Source organism: Thunnus thynnus, chromosome 12, assembly GCF_963924715.1.
Source record: "Thunnus thynnus chromosome 12, fThuThy2.1, whole genome shotgun sequence".
Classification (NCBI taxonomy): Eukaryota; Metazoa; Chordata; class Actinopteri; order Scombriformes; family Scombridae; genus Thunnus; species Thunnus thynnus.
The window spans coordinates 743,497-763,546 of NC_089528.1; the positions used below are offsets into that span (position 1 = coordinate 743,497).

Consider the following 20,050-nt stretch of genomic DNA (forward strand, 5'->3'; position numbering starts at 1 on the left):
TTTGGATAATGGAATTTCAGCCAAATATTGCATCTGATATTATTGGCGCCTTGGTTGCGGGGTAGGGACACCACTCCAAACCTGCTTCTGAATGGGTACTTTCTCTCCTCTGCTCTCTGTCAGTCCCTGTTAGCATGAAGGCAGGACCGAGCCACACACACACACACACACTTTACTCAAATCGACAATGGCAAAGTTTTGTTGCAATTATTGATTATGAGCATTGTTGTCAGTGAGGGAGAGAGTACAAACAATTTACCAAACCACTGCCGAACAAGCAGAACATAAACTCGCAGAAACGCAATGTGTTCTACCAATCTACCCGCAGTCAACTCTCTGTCCCCTTATCCACAGCCGGTCGAGGAGAATGTAAAGCTTCAGGTAATCATTAATCATGCCAACAGTAGGGGATATATTCTGCACATTTCCAGGTCTATATTTATATTCTGGGGTTCTACTGGAATATCTTTGCTTGACTTTATTTATCTTATACGGGCTGTCTCTGCAGATCTTCAGTTGATGAGTCCACTCTGTTCTGATTGGCCAGCTCCCTGCAGTTACAGAGGCAACGTAAACAAACAGTAGTAGGATTTCACTTCTTTTTCTCCTTTACTTGAAATGGCAACTTCACAAATACATCACAGCCGTACAAATAGAACCAGCTAGTATACAGTATGAGAAATGTGATCTGTATTTTGAGAAAAAACTAGCACTAACAATATCAACAGCATGATACAAGGTGTTTCCAATGCCATCTGTCAAAATGAGAGAAATACTGTATCTTGACTGATTCAAATACTAAATGCGTATATCTACGTAGAAGCAAAGTCAGAGTTTCATCATACTTCCTCCCTGCCTTCATACTCTCCCTGCATCATCCTTCTCAGTGTTCTGCAGTGGAAGCTGACCTCCCTCCTCGGCTCCTACCTGGGATTCTCAATGGAAGTAGACTGCAACACTAACCTCGGTCTGCACTGCAAAATGCACTAGCACACATCTAAGATCACTCCCAACCAACCTATTCAGCTGTTAGTTAACATCAATGCGCGTATCACAGGCTGCTAAATTATATTTTGGGGAAAGATTGATTGAATATCTTATATATGTTGTTTTTGTTGAATTACATATGCTTAAAGATATGTTGCACTAAGCACTGTACATCACACAAGCTATAGATATAGCAGCAATCTTTTTCCTTTCAGAAAATAATGTCAATGTGAAGCTAGGTCTGGAATGTGATTCCTGGTGGACATATAACCTTAAACCAGCTGTGTACTCCAAACAAACTGAAGTTGTTGTGTTCTCAGACTATACCCCACTGTACCAGTATACACACTGTCACTGCAGGTCTTTTTTGTCACATTTAAAAACCTCTTTTTTAAATTCCAATTAATTAAAAGTTAGCTCTTCTTTTTGTAGCTTTGGCCATTGTTTATATCACTTATGATCTTATCCTCACCAAGTTAAATGTTAAGATGTAGAAAAACTGTGACATCATTATAACAAGACTCTACAGGGAAAGAAACATAAGCAGTTGTAAATAAGCAGTTTATCAAGATGATCTAAATCACTTTATTTGGTGGTCAAACTGAAATTAAACTCACCCAAAATTTTGGAAATACTTCCTCATTGCACAACTACAATAATTTCCCTTCAAATGGTTTTTAACAGTGAATAATATAATCATTTTACCGTTTCTCCTCCAAATATGTTTGACTAACCTGAAGGTTTGTTTCCATCTGACTACTCATGTTTCTTGACCCATCTGACTTCTTTTTAGTGATGTCACTGTGTTCCCAGATCTCACCTATTAACTTGGTGGATATAATGTTATATAATGTTACTGATAGCAATAGTGGTCAAATCTATGAAGATAATAAAGCAGAATTATTCTTTAAGGACTTACTCTCCAGTAGTACTTGGTCTTAACTATGGAGAGCACTGTTACTATGGTAGTTGTGGTTAGCATGTAGCACCCTCACAGCCTGGGGACAGCTTTTCAAAGACATCTTATCACCAGGATTATTGTTCTCTATTGACTTGCAGGGATAACGCACTGTAGATAGACATAAACAACTCTCACCGTTACCCAGAGACAAAACTGAACCGGTGTGAAATGTCTTTGAGAGATAAACACTGCAGAGAAAGTGACAGCTTGTGTAGATTTTGTGACTGCAAACAGCATGAGGGTGTTTGTTTTTGTTTGTATCCAGGCAGGTACCTTCACAATGGAATAATCATGTTCTTGAGGGCATTAAAGCTCACATATTCTGAGTATGTCAAGTCAGTTGTCAGTATCTGTAGAGCAGCTACAGGTGATGTGTCATCATGAGTCTGCAAAGTTCTCTGGTTTGGCAAAAGCTTGTACAGGTTTTGATTGAATGTGAATGTCAAGTGAATAAAGGTCTGTCATTTTCCATGCTGCTTTTCAAGAAAGTTAAGATTTTAACTGTAACAGTTGCCTAATTGATGTGCCATGCTAGTCAGTTGTCTCTGTAAATGGAGACATTGAAAAGTATTGAAGATTCTGTATTTTGTTATGAATCTGAATTATGCATGTTTATAATAAAGCCAATGCTCATGTCTTGTTAGCCATCTTTAGGGGTTAATATTACTGTCACAAGGGTGTTCAACATTTGAATTATTATGCATTATCTGCTCTTCAATCATATTGTAATTGCAGTCAATGTCATTTTTATTTAGGTGTAATGCCACTTGTTTTGGTTAACTGCTGCTGCCCACAGCTGTTGAGGTTTCCACTTAGCAAGGCACTTTAACCCCAGACTGTGACTCCTAGCAGTCCCCATCAAAATGTGACTGACTGCAGTTTCAACAGCAAAGTTGACACCAAACATGACTAGCAATTTGAGTTCTTCTTGTTGTTGCAGTCAATGGATTCAGTTGCTGCAAGTAAACCTGGATCATTTGCCTCTAGTTTTTTGGTGACCTTTGATATGCTAATGCCCACCAATGAGAATAGTGAACTTTTTTGTTTGTTATTGAAGGGCAAAAGTTAAAAAAGTTACCTAATTAACAATCAGTAATTGAGGATGTGTATTGTGGTGTTAATGTATACACTGCTGAGCAAATTATGTCCATATTATGTATTAACTATGGTCTGGACTAGGGATGCAAATTTTAGTTGGTTAATCAACAACTTATGAAATATGGTGGATGTAGTAAATAGTAAAACCATTTTAACTACTGACATACTATGTTTGCAACAAAATTAGGTAAATTGGGAATTTAAGGAATAGGTTCAATAAACACCAAGTTACTTCAATTATAAATAAAATAACAAAAAAATTGCAGAGCTCTTACTCTCATCTGTCAAAATTCAATGATTGGCTGGACGAAATCCAAAGTATTAAACACAGCAAACAGCTGCACAACTTCCCATTTTATGAAAGGACATTGTTAGATCAGACTGGGGGGACTGTGTGGGACATATCTAACAATTAACAAACAAGCAAAGTCTGACCCATTTTTCCTTAATCAAAAGTGCTGCAGCCAACCTGTTACATTATCGAATAAAAATAAAATGAATTACCCCCAATCTCCCCACAGCGGACTTCAGTCTGACTGTTTTTATATAAGATAATACACATACCTGATCTTCATGGTTAAGTGATGTGTGATGTTCACTGTAGCTTACGTTAGTCCAACTGCTGGAAACAGCTGCACAGCTAGAACAGAAGTCCTGGAGATGCACAAATACTGCGGCTCCAACTTAATCAGTCCAGGAAATCTTTCAAAGTTTCCTGCCACCATTATAATGATAGTAAATACAGATAGCTAGCTAAACCGGACAGCTGTCAGAGAGATGCATTTGTTTTATGATTTTTGTGCAGCAAACGTTACATCCATAGAGTGCAAGCTGACTCAAGGAGTTACATGTTATAAATATTTATTCTGGAAAAATAAATGAAAAACATAATAGTGAGTCAGCTGATCCTCAGTGGCTTTACTGGTTCAGGTGTTAACTGCCACCTGAAGAACACAGCCCAAGCCCACAGCTTGTATACCTGCAGGTGATCTCGTGCCTTTTACACTCAAAACAGAAATGTTTGAAACTGAAGTGGACTGTCTTGAAAAATACAAGATAAAGTGCATACATATAAAATAACACATTTAAGTAAGTTGACAATTCCATACAAAGCTAGTGGCCCAACTTGGAGCACGAGAACACAGTTACATCGCACATCCTCGTCTTCTGCATTATTGGTTAATATATTTTGAATCGATTAAATTATTTATGGAAGTTAAGCAATATCAATTAACCATTGACATCCCTAGTCTGGACAGAATTTTCCATTCAGAGTTAAGTGTATTTGTATTTGCAAGGGTACTGGTTTCATTCGGCACCAAACACTGAAATCTCCTTGGATGATGTTTGCAGATCTCTCTAGCGACTGTGTCTCCTAATAAGTCTGTTGTTGTGACATTTGTTCCCTATATGAGTTACAAGTAAGGTCCATATAAAGTGCAAGCAGCTGTGAGCCTAAACTGTTTGGGTCTAAACTGTCTCTTCTGAAAGCAGAAGATCTGATGAAAAGGTGGCACAGCCATCTACACAGCTCTCTAAATTTCTCCTTGTTGAGCTCCTTGTCTGAGCTTCAGGTCATTGGAGCAGACTTGAACTATTTAAGACAAAGATACAGGTTAACCCTTTCTTTGACAGCTACATACATTTACCTCTTATATATCTACTGTCATTTGATATACATAGACATGAAAACAGAGTTACTGAGGGCCTGTGCCATCACAAAAAATATGACCTCTGCACCAGAGAAGGCTACAATCAAGCATCACCCAATGTATCCACAGTAGTATGTACACAAGGCTCTCAGTTGTGGCAGCACTTCTCTGTCGCAGCCACAAGGAGAAATGTTATCAGCCTGTTTTCCCATGGATGAGTAATCACCAGGACTGAGATCTTGTTTTGATAAAAAAAAATAATGTGATTATAATTTTAGCTGCAGCATCCACATGCTTCAATCTGTACAATTGTAATTTATTAAAGCAAGCTTTTGGTTTTGGCAGTGATCTGTATATATTGGGCTGTAACTGTAATTGTACAGACATAATGAGAAGTAATTTGCCAAAAATAACAAATAAGACCAAACCCAGTGCTAGTGATAAATAAGTATTTTGAACACATTTCTTGTGGCCTAGCATGTCAACATATTTCCTCTGCAGTTTCTTATCAAGAACTTGTGTTCAGATGTCAAATACAGCAAGTCATTTGAGTTAAGCTACTCTCTTGTTGTGTTCTGTCTCTGTGCTCTTTGCTTGTCATTCCTCAGTGCTGAGAATAAGACTGTTTAACGTTGTGCTAGCTGACATTGACTCATATTCTCAAGCATCACCATAAATTGATAAATCCCACATTTTCTTTCGAAATAGTCATGAGCACAGTTACGAAACAACTGTGTGTAGGCAGTTTTACTGGATGAGGAAACATAACCCGAGGCCATCCCAGCTGGACCTTTTTTATAACTTGATCGATGTGCAGTGATTCACTGAGTGGTGTCAGGGCAGCGTGGACCTTTCTCAATTTTCACTTCACTTCTAAAAGCATTTACCTTTGGTCTATTTTTCTTCCCCAAATGCCCTTTGTTTGTTTACCTCATTATCTTTATACGCATTTAGTAAAGTGTCTGCTGATTCTCTGTTGTAATTGAGTTGAGGTCCAACTTTATAACTTTTATTTATACAACCTTTTATCACGAGCAAGGGCTTTAAACAGGGGAACAGTGACAAGAACAGGAAATTAAAAGTAACCCACCCAGATCTAATGAATCACACAGCTATGAGACAAAACATACCTAACATATTTAAGCATGCAAGGAAGAAAAATATGAGTTTACCAAAAGGAAGAAACCTTGTGTCATTCAGGTTCACTGAGCATGCAGTAGATGCTAGACAGAACATAGAATGATATATAATGTGGTTGATGTTTCCTCAGTCTCATATGCTTACTAGATAGTAAGCATATGAGACTGAGGAAACATACAGTAATGTTGCTGGACTAAAGGTAAGAGCAGCTTCTATAAGGCTATGTTCCTCATTCATTTCAATCGAACAACTGCATTGGTGCAGTAGGGTGTTGACAGAGTCTCTGACATATAAAACACAGGATGTTCACATAGACTTGACAACAATAAAGACTACTACAGCTAAAATGGCTCAGATTACTAAATGACCATGTTCCACATGAACACATAACTGCAACTATGTAGGATTGCATAAATCAGTTAAATGAAGTCTGATCAGGATGAACAGACACACATAGTTGTATGTCTGTCTTAGTTATTGCATGTTTTTGTTTCTTTCACCAATTTTATGTATGCAAACTGGACAGAACACCAGCAGAAACAACAAACAGAGACATAATACAAGAAGTAAATCAGCTGAAAACCTCCAGATATACTGAGTGTTTATGACCCTCAGTGGAACCAAGCAAAGGCCTCAAGCTGACATCTACACAGCCACAGCAGTAAAAGCCATCAAAGACCATCAATTTTATGGAGGCACTTGATGTCTTTATACCAAATATCTGGCAAGATGCAACTTATGAAGCATGATAATGTTCCTGTCAGGAGCAGTGTTTTAGCTGATGTAGCACAAAGCAGTAACAAGTACACATCAGCTGCTGTTGTATTTGCAGGTGTCATCTATCACACAGCATATCTGAACGGTAGATTAATTAAGAATAGCAAATGAGTCTGTGTAGATTCATCAAATGTGGTTTTTACACCCAGTTGAGCTGTTACTACAAATTCTGATGGATAGAGATAGTTTCTGCAATGGTGGCTGGCCATGCACTGCTAATGGTGCAGCACCAGGTTTTCTTGGCTTCTCAGTAGTATATTATATGTTGTATTATAAGGACTGCATACCGGACTGCAGGCTGGCGCTTGTTCATATCCGTTTATTCCATGTTGTACATGACAAAACAGTATGATCTCTTTTTGCCTTTCTGTTTACCATAAGACTTCACAATGTTTTGGATTCAAGGGGGTTTTGTTTCGTTAGGTTCTCAACAAGGCTGACTTGCCACTGTATCCAGCTGTGGATACAGCTGTAATACATCTGTGGGTTTCACACAAACATAACTATGGAGGACCCTTGTGGTCCTAAATTATCATAAATCTGCTGTGGTCTGAAAATGACGCATTTCTGCTTCGACTGCTTCTCAACACTTAACGTTAGTGTAAAGTTAGAGCAGGTACCACAAGACTCTTTTCTGTCTCTCACACTGATTAGATTTCTTTACATTAATGTCCTGCCCTCTCTTCCTCTGCACAGTTTGATGCAGCTTTGGGAGAAATTGGGTTCATTTGTTTTGATGCAAAGTAGAGGCCTGAATTGACATTGTGATAGTATTTTGATAAGTCATGCAGTCATGATAGCAGAACATAGCTTACCCCTTTTGTTTTTTCCTGTTGGTAGTTCAAAGGTCGTAATAAGCACATGACTGAGATTATATGTAATTATGAAAAGTGTAAGCGAGGAAAAACATATCACCTGCAATAGTTTCACGCCACGAGCACACAAGTGCAAGCACCATGATGGTGACTGCACCTCATTTAACGGCCACAGATGTCACTGATGAGAAGGAATTTCTGATTCCTACACACAGAACCTTTAGAACTTATGGCAGTATCAAGGTGCTTGTTGTCATGGAGGCCACCATTCTTACCAGACAATCACATCCATCCATCCCTCCTCCTGTCTAGAACCACCCAGAGTGAAGCCATTAGAAAGCAGCTGAGTGCAGTTAGCTTTGAGCTCCATGTATGACGTCCAGACTTGATGGTGGACAGTCATCAGGCGCTACTAGTTCTCTTGACATCCACCTTGTGAACACCTCTGTGAACAAAGACCTTCTGATTGCTTGACAAACTATTACATGTCTTAGTATTGTTGAGCACCTGAATGACAGTGATTGGTCAGCCATTGTTTGTCACTCTCTGTAATGTCTTTTTTTTCTCTACATCTCTTCCCAGCATTTTCCCTCCTCTCATCTCAATCCTCACCACCCTCTCTCACATCATCGTTATTGCTTCCATCCCGTACTGTCCTAGACTTGATTCCTTCCCTATCCTTATTCTTCTGTGACTTCCTCATTTCTATCTGGTCTTTCTTTTCTCCAGCCAAAACACCCACAACCTAAAAATTTATTTTCAGTGATATAACAGAGAATGGCAGAGAAAAGCTGCAAATCCTTACATTTGTGAATTTGAGTCAGCAAGTGTTTGAGATTTTTGTTTTTTTGCGTAAATGATTAATTGTTTATTAGGGCCTGGGCACCAAGTGGTGCAAAGGCAGGGATTGTACTTGAACAAACTCCTTCTAGAGAATAAACCCGAGCGACTTCAAATATGGTAGGTGACATCTAAAGATCTTTGCAATGCTTAATTGTGAAGCTTTTGAGTTTTCATGGAATGCCCTTGGCGTGGTGTTCTGGTCAATTTTGCCCAGTCCATGAAACAGGAACTTGTTGTAACTCCGCTTTACATAGTCCAATCTGCCCCAGATTTCTCGTTTGATAGGAGTCCAGTTCTAAAACATCTACATGTCAATCTTGAGTCATAGTTAAAGCATCACCTACTGACAACAGGAAGTCAGCATTATGTGACAAAAAAAATCATCATCATTTACATGGTGTGGTCTACACACAATATACAGCAATATGATGTATAATTAGTGGGGGTTCTCTAGCACCACATGGTGGACAGAAGAAGTGATATTTAACTCCATGCAATGTCAGATATTCATGAAAATGTATATGCAAGTCAGGTAACCTCCACTAAATGTATCGCTGCATTAATGAGCCACTTGTGTAGCACCACCTACTGGCAACAGGAAGCAAGCCTTATGTTACAAACTTCCTTCGATTTACATGAAATTTAAAGTGTGGTCTACATTTGATTTGCAGCAACGTAATTTACACTTAGTGCATGTTTTCTAGCACCACGTAGTGGACCTGGGAAGTCATAGTTATCTCCTACATGTAGTGTCCAATAGTAATGAAACTGTATTTCCATGCCAGTTGCGCTCTGGTTAATGTATTGCTGTGTGTCAGCTGACCTCAAGTAGCGATTACACAGCTGCCGCTTCCTCTGACTCGCATGAGATGTGAGGGCCTTTTCATTGGTGATTGCAGCTTTAATGTAAATTAACTTGTTGATGAATAATAAATGAATCAACTGATTGTTTAAACATTAAATGCATTGTCATCTTCAGTGACAATAGTCTTATCTCACCAAGTCCTTTGGTAAGCACGGATGTCTCATAACATACAGATCAACATAAGATCAAATTAGTTTTTGAAGAGCTGTTTATGTTTTTGTATTTTTGAGAGCGAGAGATTTTTGTGACTTAAGAGTGGACAGTAGAGAGACAGGTAGTAAGGAAAGGGAGAGATGGGGAATGACCTGTTGCCAAATTTTTTCGGCTGAAGGTACAGTTTAAGTTAATTTTGCCATGCTAGTGGCTCTGTGAATGGAAATGTTTGTCCGTTTGTTAGCTGGTCAGTTGCTCCACCACTTTGTTTCAGACTGAAATATCTCAAGCTATTGGATGGATTGCCATGAAATTCTGTAAGTCATGATCCTCAGAGGATGAATCCTGCTGACTTTGGTGATCCTCTGACTTTTCCACTAGCACCACCATGAGGTTAACATTTTTGGTTCTGAGTGAAATATCCAAACAATTATCAGATGGATTGCCCTGAGATTAGATACTCATGGTTCCCAGATGATGAATCCTACAGATTTTGGTGATCTTCTGACTTTTCCTCTAGTGCCATCAGCAGGTCAACATTTTCACTTATGCTGTGATTTTCTGTATGTCAACATTTATTTGATGAATTGGCACAAAATTTGGTTCAGACATTCATGGTTCCCAAACAATGGATTCCAAAGATTTTGGTGATCCTTTCTTTTTCGCTAGTGCCCCCATGAGGTTGACTTTTTAGTCCTTTATTGAAACATTTTAAAAACTATTGAATGGATTGCTGTGAATTTTTTTTACACACATTCATGTTCCCTAGAGGATGAATTGGTATAACTTTGATCTCCTGACTTTTCTTCTTGTGCCATCATCTGGTCAAAAATGTAATGTTTCCAGTACTTTGGTTCATGTCCAAATACCTGAGAAACTGACATTTCCATCAGCCTCAGCTGTACTTTGTATTTAATGCTAATGACAATATGCAATTGCGAACTGCATCCTCCCATTCTTGGGACTCCTGATTTGAACTTTGAAGTTTTTTTTTACTGAGAAAGGGCTTTAATGTATTCTATCAGTTTTGAATCAGTTAATATATTGTAGTTTGTATCACAGCAGAATGCCTCATCAATGAAAATCAGTGTACACTGACACAGCTTTATAAGAGTCAGACACAGTGGTACCACTGTGGTTGCGTTTTGATGTCCATGCCTACATACCCATAAAAAACCCATGTGACTCTGCCCTGGCTCCAGTGAAAAGAGGGAAGCATGAGTTACTAATGACAAATCACATTACTTGACCCAAGTGATTAGAAACTTGTAACATTTAGCAGTAAGGTCAATAATGGAGTTTAGAATGAACATTTTCTGATAAGCGTGCTTCAGATAACTAAAACCCTCAGTGCTTCAGCTGAATTGTTTTGCCTTTTAATTACATCTAATAAGAAACATTTCTCCCTTTTTTTTTCTTTCTCTGGTCCATTTGTCTGAGGACAGAGCCATTATTCTCTATTAGAAAGCTTTTCGTTTCTGGAACACAGCTCACACAAATGGAGATAGTGCCTCGCCTGTCACCTCTGTTAATTTTACATAAAAGCCATTGTATTCAAGCTTTTAATAACATGTTGTTGTATTATCCAGCATTGTCTCTGTTCCTTTTTGAAGACAGTCATTGTTAGTCAGAGGATTGTTAGTGATTGTTAGTCATCCGAAAGCTGCTAACATGGGCTGATTTGAGAGGAGATGCAGAGTGGCATTCTAACAAAGTATTTAACCAAGCTTATTTACATTAGCAAATATATGTACAGTACCAGTCAAAAGTTTGGACACACTTATTTATTCAAGGGTTTTTCTTTATTTCTTTTACTATTTTCTACATTGTAGAACAATACTGAAAACATCAAAACTATGAAATAACACATCATGGAATCATGTAGTAAACAAAAAAGTGTTAATCTCTCTATGTAAAGCAAGGAATCTCTGTCTGTCTTCATGTATGTAGGCTATGTCCTTCGCATATCCTAAAAACTGTCCATCCGATCTACTTTATACCTGGCGGATGTATTGCTGGGGACCCAAGGAAGTGCACTGTCAAGTGTGAAATTGTTTGGATGACCAGTTCTCAAGAAATACCTCATAAACAATGTTGATTAGCTTCTTCTTCTGCCCGTGGAGTCAACGAGTGGAAATACAGACAGCGCCACTCTGCCATTGCACACATTGTGGTCAGAGATGGGATTACATCTGTAGTTATACTGTACTTAATGACTTAAAAAAAGTTTAAGAGACTTAAGCTCTACTATTGAACTGCGTACTGTGAACGGAACTTGGCATGTACGTTCAAGACTTACTTACATCTCAGGCACTTTCAGAAATATATAAAAAATACCCCATAAACAACTGCATGAAGCCCCTGCTTCTTCTTCTTCATGTGGTGTCAAGTGGAAATACTGTTTAATATAAACACTGTCACATAGTGGGGTGGGGCTTCTGGGCTCTGACTTGCTGAGTGGGACAAAGGCACGTGTCAGTTAAACTGCCCAAGAGAGAAGAACAAGCACACACAGGAGGAAAAAAACAGAGGCAGAGGCAGTAAAACTAGCCAATAGGAGTGCAGACACGTTTGATTGGCAGCAGAGCCAATGGAAGACCATAAACTGCTTCTATGGTTCAACCTCTGTTAAGTCTCACTGGTGTCTGTCTGGATTTAAACCATTTAATTTATTAAATCATTATCGTTTTAATTGATACACTTGTCAATTGATACATACATATGCAGTTCTCAAGAAATAATAAGTAATTGGCTGTTCCGAACAGGCACGCTTTGAACGGTCACTGCACTAGTATTTTAGATTCCTCAAAGTAGCCTCTGTTTGCCTTGATGACAGCTTTGCAAGCTCTTGACGTTCTCTCAGTCAGCTTCATGAGGTCGTCACCTGGGAATCTTTTCCAACAGTCTTGAAGGAGTTCCCTTATATATGCTGAGCACATGTTGGCTGTTTTTCCTTCACTCTGCGGTCCAGCTCATCCCAAACCATCTCAATTGGGTTTATGTCAGGTGATAGTGGAGGCCAGGTCATTTGATGCAGCACTCCATCACTGTCCTTCTTGGTCAATTAGCCCTTACATAACCTGGAGGTGTGTTTTGGGTCATTGTCCTGTTGAAAAACAAATAATGGTCCACAAACCAGATTGGATGGTGTGTGGCTGCAGAATGTTGTGGTAGCCATGCTGGTTAAGTGTGCCTTGAATTCTGAATAAATTGCCAACAGTGTCACCAGCAAAGCCCCCCCACACCATCACACCTCTTCCTCCATGCTTCATGGTGGGAACCACACACATGCAGATACCATCCGTTCACCCTCTCTGTATCTCACAAAGACAATACTGTTGAAACCAAAAATCTCAAATTTGGACTTATCAAACCAAAGTACAGATTTCCACAGGTCTAATGTCCATTCCTTGTGTTTCTTGGCCCAAGCTTTCTCTTCTTCTATTTGGTCTCCCTCAGTAGTGGTTTCTTTGCAGCATTTCAACCATGAAGGCCTCATTCACGCGGTCTCCTCTGAGCAGTTGATGTTGAGATGTGTCTGTTACTTGAACTCTAGGAACTCTTGATGTGGGCTCTAATTTGAGGTGCCGTTAATTGGTGATTTCTTAGGCTGGTAACTGTAATGAATTTATCCTCAGCGGTAGAGGTAACTCTTGATCTTCTTTTCCTGGGGCGGTCCTCATAAGAGCCAGCTTCATCATAATAATTGATGGTTTTGGAGTAGTGGAATAGGGCTGTATACCAACACTAACTCAGCACAACATAACTGATGCTCTCAAACACACTAAGAAGACAAGAAATTCCACCAATTAACTTTTGACAAGGCACAGCTGTTCAGTGAAAACCATTCCAGGTGATTCCATGCTGGTTAAGATATTGCCAAGAGTGTCCAAAGCTGTCATCAAGGCAAACAGTGGCTATTTTGAGGAATCTAAAATATGAAACACATTTTGGTTTAACACTTTTTTGTTTAAGAGCTGTTTTAGCTGTAAACCCAAAACAGTCATTATGTATAACTCTCCATGAAGATAAATGAACATAATGACAGCAATAGCTGTTCAAACACATCTGTTAATTGTGGTAAAGCAACTTGCAAATTGTACATTTTTAACAAATGAAGCTAATGATGGGATGTCTAGACTGAGAGGCAGTACTGCATGCTGCATCAATGAACCACTAATGAAACACATTCAGAATATAATGGCTATTTTACATATTTAAGGAAGTTTATTATTGTAGCAAACTGTATACTCAAAAGTATCCAAAGTGCTTTGAGGTATAAAAGAAAAAAGTAAGAGATACAGAGTAAGATAAAGTAAAACTATATATAAATAAAATTAAAAAGATGAAATCAAAGAATGCATTCATGCAAGTTCATTGGATAATGGTCTAAGCAACTAAGTTTCAGTTAAAACTCTGGAGAATAGATTAACCTGAACCTTATTCTAAATGTAGTCAGAGTTATTTTGATCCTAAACCATTTAGAGATTTGTAGACAAGCAGTAGCTCTTTCTGTTCTGTCTTTTATGATACATTGGACAAACTGGAAAACAGTCCACAGACCGGAAATTTACAAAGAATTGTTCAGATTTCTTCATATTTCTCAGTATACTAGCAGCAGTATGCTGAATGAGCTGAGGATATCTGAGAGTATTTTTTGGGAGACCTAAGAAAGTCAACAATCCGACGAGCTGGAAATACAACCGGGGCAAGCTGAGTAATTTTTTCTCAGTCATGCATGAAAATGAATCTCCTGATTCTTGTTACTGTAGGTGACTGGCAGACTTTTAATTGATCATTATTAATACTTAATGAAGTTATGTTGCTGTGCTATATGTAAAAAGAGACACAGCCCCATTCTTCATTTAGAGGCACATATTTTTACTGCTGCTGTGTGCTGGCTATCAATATTTAAGACTGAATCCTACATATAAGCAGTTGCATGCAACAAACAGAACATTAGAACGGACATTTCTCCAAAACTCTGAATTATTCAGTGACATATGAAAATACTTGGTAAGATTTAATAATATTACGCTTATATACTCTGCAAAACTGTAGAGCAAAGTGATGAAGCTTAACTCAAAAAATAAGTATTATGTGATTTTAGAGAGGTGTTTACATCAACTAAAGCCATGCAATTTGTGGCTTTAGTTGTAATTTTGTGGACCAATCTTAGAACTGGAATGTGGGAAAAACTTCTGATGTTCAGATATTGTCCTGCATGCAGAAGAAGGCTAGTTAACCTATACAGCTACAGTATTTTTTTTTTTATTATGGAGCAGCTTTGTGACTTCCTCTTATTTGGTGTGAGATTTGTTTGGGCCTTCCAGAGCACAAACAAAAAACAATATTAAATTAAGAGCACAAATGATTAATTTGAGAGCACAAATTATTCAATTTTCTGCACTAATTAGTTGTTTTTTTCACCTCCATGACACCTCCTGGGCTCAGTAGCTTGCAGTCCATGTGTATCCACCCCATATAGGCCCAAATATCCTACTGTGTGTGGAGTGTGTCTGTGCCTCTGACTGATCTCTTAAGGCCAATTCATGCTTTCCACTTTCTGTGTTCCACGTCCACAGACAGCTGTGGACTTAAGGACACAAATGCATTCCACATGTATGTACTAGTAAACAGGTTGCCACATGATAACTTTCCAGAGTTGTAAAATCCAGTCTGTGAATATTACAAATCGCTATGCAGTGTATTTATGATCAGACTTTAAACGCAATAATCTGTTAATCTGTTACTCCAACCGGACTTGCTGGATCGTATTTAATTGTCTCGCCAGCACTTTAAACAGCACGCCCACACCAACACAGCTCCTTGGATTGCTTTACACAGGGCTGTTTTCAGTCTGAATGCAGCTGATGAGTTCCTGTATGTTACAAGGAAAAGTTCAAAAAAGAAAAGTTACAGTTTAATGAGATTAGGAATACAGTACATACATACAATAGACGAGACAGGCATTCCTATTTGCTTTTCCAGCACATGTACTGTTAGAGTGCTTGCTATATGTACAGTCCATGCAGTCACAAAGTTTGGTCTGTGCACAGACATCTGTAGAGGGGCTTGCGTAGACCCTCACAGGCATGGAAGAAGGATGAAATTTACGTCAAGCAGACCCTCCAGTTCTTTCTCTTCCCTCCAGACCCCTCCCCCTTTCTTCCTGTATCAATACACTCATGTGTTTGAGTCATAAAGCATCAATGTTAAAACATTTTTCATGTGTAATTTAAAAAAAATCTAGTTAAAACAAATATGAACAAGCACATAATTTGTTAAAAGTATTTTAAATGCTTGAAGCCTAATCTAATCCTAAACTACACTGAATGGTAAATGGATGTATTTATATAGCACCTTTCTAGTCTTCCAACCACTCAAAGTGCTTTGCACTACATGCCACATTCACATTCACACACACATTTATACACTGATGGCAGAAGCTGCCATGCAAGATGCCAACCTGCTCATCAGGAGGAGTCTCTAATGCTCATTCATATACACACACATACTCACACACTTGATGGCGCAGCCTTTGGAAGCAATTTGGGGTTCAGTATCTTGCCCAAGGACACTTTGACATGTGGACTGGAGGAGCTGGGGATTTAACCGCTGATATTCTCTACCTCCTGAGCCTGAGTCACCCCACTGAATTAATATTTTTCAGTTCATTTGTGATGCTTCTGCTGCCTCACTTGAGTGACAAGCTAGCCCTACTTCCTTTATCCATCCTATCCTTTATCCTTTTTCCATTTATAGTCTAGAATCCAAAACGCTTGCACACATTATATCTTATGCAGTGCTGCTATTATCTGTTCTGCACAACTCTGGTCTGGTTTTCTTCATTCTGCACAAGTGATAAGAGAAACAATAGTCCAGTTTACTTATGGGTCAGGTCAGATGGACAGTGCATTTTAGAAAAGCCCCTTCTGGAATACAAGGCACAGCCTCTTACACTAACTCACTGTGAATTTTGAATCGGAACAGATCATAACAGACTCAACAGACTTTTTCTCACGCACTAGCAGTAGTTGACGGACCTAGCACTACCACCACAGTTGCCTCTAAAATTTCCTTTCATTCAGTCTGAGCAAACTTTAGTGTGAGCCTTTTTTCTTCTATACAAAAAACTATTACTTCTGTTTTGTCTGTGCTTAGTTGAAGGAACTTTGGGAGCATCCAATCATTGATTTGTTGAATGGATTTGGTGAACTGATTTAAGAAAATGTTTTCTTTGTTTTATTATAATTTTTAGATGTTTCAAAGCTTCAAATGTTGCCTTTAAATAAGGGGATAATAGGACAACAAATTGTAATAATTATTGAAAATGTGAATTTATGTCTCAGAGATACCTTGAACCTCTTTAAGACTGTCAGAAAGTCAACCCAGCTCCAGTCTTGGGTCTAGTGTTGTGTGCCCACAATTTTGGGGTTACACAAATGGAGAGAATATGTAAAAAATGATGAGCACATGAAGTGATAACTGAAGAGTAAGAAATACTTGTGATATTTGAGGTGATGTTGCATGGAATAATGGCATTTTAAAGTCATACTTCCATCTTTATCCTGTCCTTCCCTCAGTACTGTAGATAATCTCCATATACTCCCATCATTTGACTTAACTCTACAAGACTAAATCCAAAATCTTAGCCCATGCTTATCATATTGCAAACTACTTACACACTACACTAGGCTTAACTTTCCTATGCCTGCATCTAACTATCTGAATCCAAACCAAAACTAATCTGGACACTTGCAGTCTTTAAGACCAGAACATCTTATTAGCCAGTTGATTTCCTTTTTGTTTCCCTCCACAGCATCCTCCCCATGAAGCAGGGCATTCTGCTGGGCCAGTACTTGGGAGCCTTCAACCTCATGGACACGTTCAAGGGACGCTCCAGAAAACAGGAGTGAATGAAGATAGAGGAGAAGGAAAAGTGAAGAGGAGGATGACTGAAATGGAAGGAGACATGAAAGTATTAAAAAGGTCCACCTCAAGATCTGTTTTTCATCTTGATCTTCACCGTGTTGAGAAGTCAGTCCTGGTCAGAGGTTGGATTTGAATTTGAGACTTTGATGCTTCCCTCACTTCATTTTTTCATACTTGAATACAAATAAGTGAATACCTATTAGTCTCTGTATCATACACTGTATAATCAATGTTTTACACATTAATATCCTTAAATTCCATTATATTTAGATCATTTTAATAATTGTTAGTAAATGATTCAAAACATATGTTGCCACAGATGAAGAGGCCCCTGATTTTTGTATGGAAATGTATGAATGTAAGCAAGTGCTGCTAAGGGCTTCTTAAAAATTCAGCTAGCTAGTATTGTTGCTTAATTCTTGTTCTGGAGCAATCCTAAAGATGTCATGATGTGTCGTCCACAAACAGCCAAGTCTAATGCTCATTCACATCGTGAGCAAACAAGGGCCAAAATCCATGTGAGAATTAAGTTATAAAATTACAGGCATTAGTAAAAACTTGTACCAGTAGAAATGTCGTCTGATCTGTCCTGGCCACAAGTAGATACTTATTTTGAAGGTGAAATCTATTGAAATCAATACATACATAATACAAAATCAAGTTAATTTTTGATTATAAATCAAAAATATAATATAATATAACACTTTTTTTTTTAGAGTTTTATTGTTTATCTGGGTCAGTGTTTTATTGTCCAAGTCATTTCACATTAAAATGTGCCACAGCACTACAATGCTACAGCCAAGTGCTCATACTCAGGAACAGTGAACCCTACTGAAAGGGTTTCTTAAATGTTCGATACCTCTCCTTGTAAAGCTCAGTACCTGACGGTCCAGACCACTCAAAGCTCTAAAGTGTTAAGTCTGCTTTTTTTCACAAATAGCAAAAGTACAGAATGCACAGAAGTAATATATAAAAAGATAGTCATGAATTTGAGTCATAAAGCCTCTAGGTAAGCACAGTGTTTTCACTTACCTTGAAATATTTTCAATTCGTTCTTGACAATATGAAATCACACTGCCTCCAAAATTTGCTTTGCTTACATTCTGAACCCACATTATTAAAAGGCTTGTGTCATCTTCAGACTATGCACTTAACTTACAGTGCATCTCCAGGCACCACGACAAACATGTCTCAAACGGAGCTAAGTGGCTTATGATAGCAAACATCAAGAAACATAGACGGTTTAGCAGTGGCTAGATGGAAGTAACTTTTTTATATGCCACAGTTTACATTTAAAAAGCCTTCAAGTCATTTACAGTTTACTAGCAACATCACAGCTGTGTGTGTTAGCATTACAGTAATGGCTCTGATTTTACCACGGAAATATCTTTCATTACAAAAGCCATAAAGAGTCTGTATACTGTATGTTTAGCAGGCACACATAAAGGTGCTTGTTTCCTGTGAATGAAATCATTTTCAAAATTCAGGAATAACCTGAAAAAATATGGTCATACACTTCCACATAGGTTTTAATGGTCCTATCATGACACCTATTAAGCACATTTACTACCATCTAACACTCGCTCAGAGTCTTAAATGGTGATGTTATAAAGTAACAATATCAGGTATCCATCTTTTTGTTTTAACTTTACAGTGTGTCATATGTGACTTCTAACTAATGGCCATCATTTGTAGATGTCAATGATGATGACAATGTAATATTCTGTAAAATAGCTTAATTACTGATGTATCTGTATATAATGGACTGCAACAAAGAATACATACTTGTGGACTCGTGAAGAAAATTCTGCAAATGGGCAAAAAGAATGAGGGATACAGAGATTGTTTTAAATATGTATGTTCCAATTGTACCTTTCTGTTTTTAGAGCTGTCTCTCAGTCTTTGAATGCAAATCACCTAGAACTGATATTGTGAACATTCTACTCAATAAATTGTCACATTTCAACTGTTTTGTCTCTGTGTTTGGAGTCTCTTGTTCAGCATTGACTGCTACGAGATACCCTAAAAGACAACTGTTTCCTTTTCAGAGTAAACTGACAAATCTCATTCCCACCACATCATCTGTCACCATGTAAAGCCTCGTTTGGTTGTGGGTTTTACATTATTACCAATATAGAAATTAATTTAAAATATGGACGGCTGCTGTATTTAATGAAAATATCTGGTAAATCTTTGTTTTCAATGATTAATAGTTGTCACATAATTTCAGTTTTCTTTCCATTTTGTGTATCCCATACTGTAGGATCACAACAAAGCCCTGCCACGGACTTAAGATATATGAAATGTTTAGTTTAATCAACCACTAACTGTAAGTTTAAACATCCTGTTGCACATTTAAAAAGCAGCCACAGTAAATTAAGCTTCCTGATAACAATCCTATCCACTCAACTGTAACGCTAATGGGAATTGCAGTCTTTTAATCTGCTGCTATCATCAAATTTTATTAAAGGTTTTTTTTTTAAATACAAAACAAAATAAAGAAGAAAGGGGAGAAGACTATGATGATAAGAAAAGCAAATAGATATGGTGTCTTAAGCCAGTGTGGTTGGATTTTTAAGATATTTACATTTAAGAAAAATCTGAAGGTGTACCTGACCTATATGTCTTGATGTTACCCAAAGGTGACATTCAGTCACAGTTGACGTAACTCAACGTCATGCTCCACCTCCTTCAAAAGGACATGACCTGTGTAGTTGTAGCCATTAGAGGACTGATTCACATTAGCCTTATCACAGGGTCCTGACCTCTGCCAAACAAAAGACCAAAAGTAATTTGCATATAGTCCTCCTCTGTTTATGAAAGG

General features: G+C 38.1%; 1 protein-coding gene across 2 annotated transcripts in view; it reads left to right on the top strand.

The window, feature by feature from the left end:
• LOC137193549 (epidermal retinol dehydrogenase 2-like) overlaps nucleotides 1–19,192 on the top strand; it is a 41,048-nt gene extending 21,856 nt beyond the window's left edge. Inside the window, exon 7 of one of the 2 annotated variants that reach the window (XM_067604758.1) lies at nucleotides 17,114–19,192. In XM_067604758.1, the coding sequence (XP_067460859.1) occupies nucleotides 17,114–17,210 (97 nt within the window). In that variant the 3' untranslated portion in view covers nucleotides 17,211–19,192. Of the gene's footprint in view, nucleotides 1–887; nucleotides 5,255–17,113 lie in introns of those variants that run through there. The other variant, XM_067604757.1, reaches the window with a different exon arrangement.
• The last annotated feature ends 858 nt before the right edge of the window (nucleotides 19,193–20,050 follow it).